Raw genomic sequence first — 1,543 nt, 5'->3', positions numbered from 1 at the left:
CCTATACCCTACCCTACCCTACCCATCCGCCAGCCTACTGTTGGGTGTACGCGGTGGGCAGCCTGTTGGCAAGCACTAGGCTGAGCACTTCGTGACGTGTTCAGCTACGCTTAAGATGGCCTTTAATTAAGCTAAAGATAGGCAGAGGATGCTGCAGGAGGATCTAGAGACAATCAGCGTGTGGTTTAAGCTAGTAGAGGACACAAAAGCTAAATATAGCGTACACAACCACAACATGCACAACTTTAATAAGACTAGCTTCTAGATAGGTGTTATTAGCTTAATAAAGGTTGTCACAGGCGTAGAGAGACATAATTAACCTTAGCTTGTTTAGCTAGGTGATCGCGAGTAGGTAACAGTTATCTAGAGCGTCTGCGCTGCTAGATCTTGTACCCTGCCTTTTATTATCTACAAAGGACGCGTTCACATCTCTGCCTGGTACAAGGAGGCAGATATACCACGCAATTGGAAGCTCTCTGTCTCCAAGAGCGGCTGGACGAACAACGCGCTTGGCCTTGAGTGGCTGAAGCACTTCAACGCGCATACAAAGGCGAGCCAGGTGGGGGCGTACAGGCTGCTCATTTTAGACAGCTATAAGAGCTACCTTAACTAGGATTTTAAGGACTACTGCCTTAAAAATATAATCCTTACCCTCTATATGCCACCTTACTTATTGCACATCCTCTAGCTGCTTAATGTAGTCTGCTTCTTGCTATTAAAGCGTAAGTACTCTTAGCGCGTACAAGACTTAGCACATAAGCGCGTCTTCTATATTAATAAAGAAGGCTTCCTCCCTGCCTTTAAGGACGTGTTTTTTAATATATTTATAGTAGAGAACTATTGCAAGGCCTTTAAGGCAGCAGGGCTAGTCCCTCTTAACGCGTAGGCTGTGTTAGATTGCCTTAAAGTGCGCCTGCGTACCCTACTAGAACCCCTCCTCCTAGAGACGCTATAGCAGTTAAAGACTCTAAGCAATACCTACAAGTTTAGATCTTAGTTAAAGCTTGTACACAAGTCTTTTACTTAGTTGCCTATTACTGCGCAAGCAGGCTTCTCTTAGCTTGTTAGAGGCGGTAAGCTTATGCTGTATCAGAACGCGCTTTAAGCAGCCTAGATTACTGAGCTTAAAGAGCAATTAGCAGTAATAACTAAGCGGAAATCGCGCAAAAGGAAGTAGATCTAGCAAGGTGGTACTATGGAGTATGGTGAGGCAGCAGCTCAGGTGGCTGCAGAGGCCTCTGTAGCCGCTGAGCGGTCGAAGAAGGCTTGTGGTGGTGGTTAGGCTGGCGGATGGGTAGGGTATGCTTTTTTACGTTTTGGCTTATAGCTTCTTAACTAGCAGAGATACGCTTACATAATCTATTATTTAATAGAAGCGCCTAGTATTGCGCCTTCTAATAAAAAAAGAATTAGCTTATTCCGCCTAGTATTAGCTAAGTTATCAACACTACCTAGCAAAGTATACCTATTAATAGGTATGCTTGCTAGGTACCCCCCCTTTTTTGACCTTTTCTAGCCTCTAGCTTGTGTAGTTTAATAGTTA

At 44.4% G+C, this 1,543-nt stretch overlaps 1 protein-coding gene across 1 annotated transcript in view; it reads left to right on the top strand.

Moving 5' to 3' along the window:
* M421DRAFT_35832 (uncharacterized protein) overlaps nucleotides 1-520 on the top strand; it is a gene marked incomplete at both ends in the record, with an annotated part of 2,797 nt that extends 2,277 nt beyond the window's left edge. The window contains one exon of the mRNA XM_033589644.1: nucleotides 370-520. Coding sequence (XP_033447235.1) covers nucleotides 370-520 — 151 coding nt within the window. The remainder of the gene's footprint in view (nucleotides 1-369) is intronic.
* Between the last annotated feature and the right edge of the window lie 1,023 nt (nucleotides 521-1,543).

Source organism: Didymella exigua (genome assembly GCF_010094145.1).
Source record: "Didymella exigua CBS 183.55 unplaced genomic scaffold M421scaffold_19, whole genome shotgun sequence".
NCBI lineage: Eukaryota > Fungi > Ascomycota > Dothideomycetes > Pleosporales > Didymellaceae > Didymella > Didymella exigua.
Note: the sequence above shows the minus strand (reverse complement) of the source record. Positions and strands in the feature narration are given on the sequence as shown.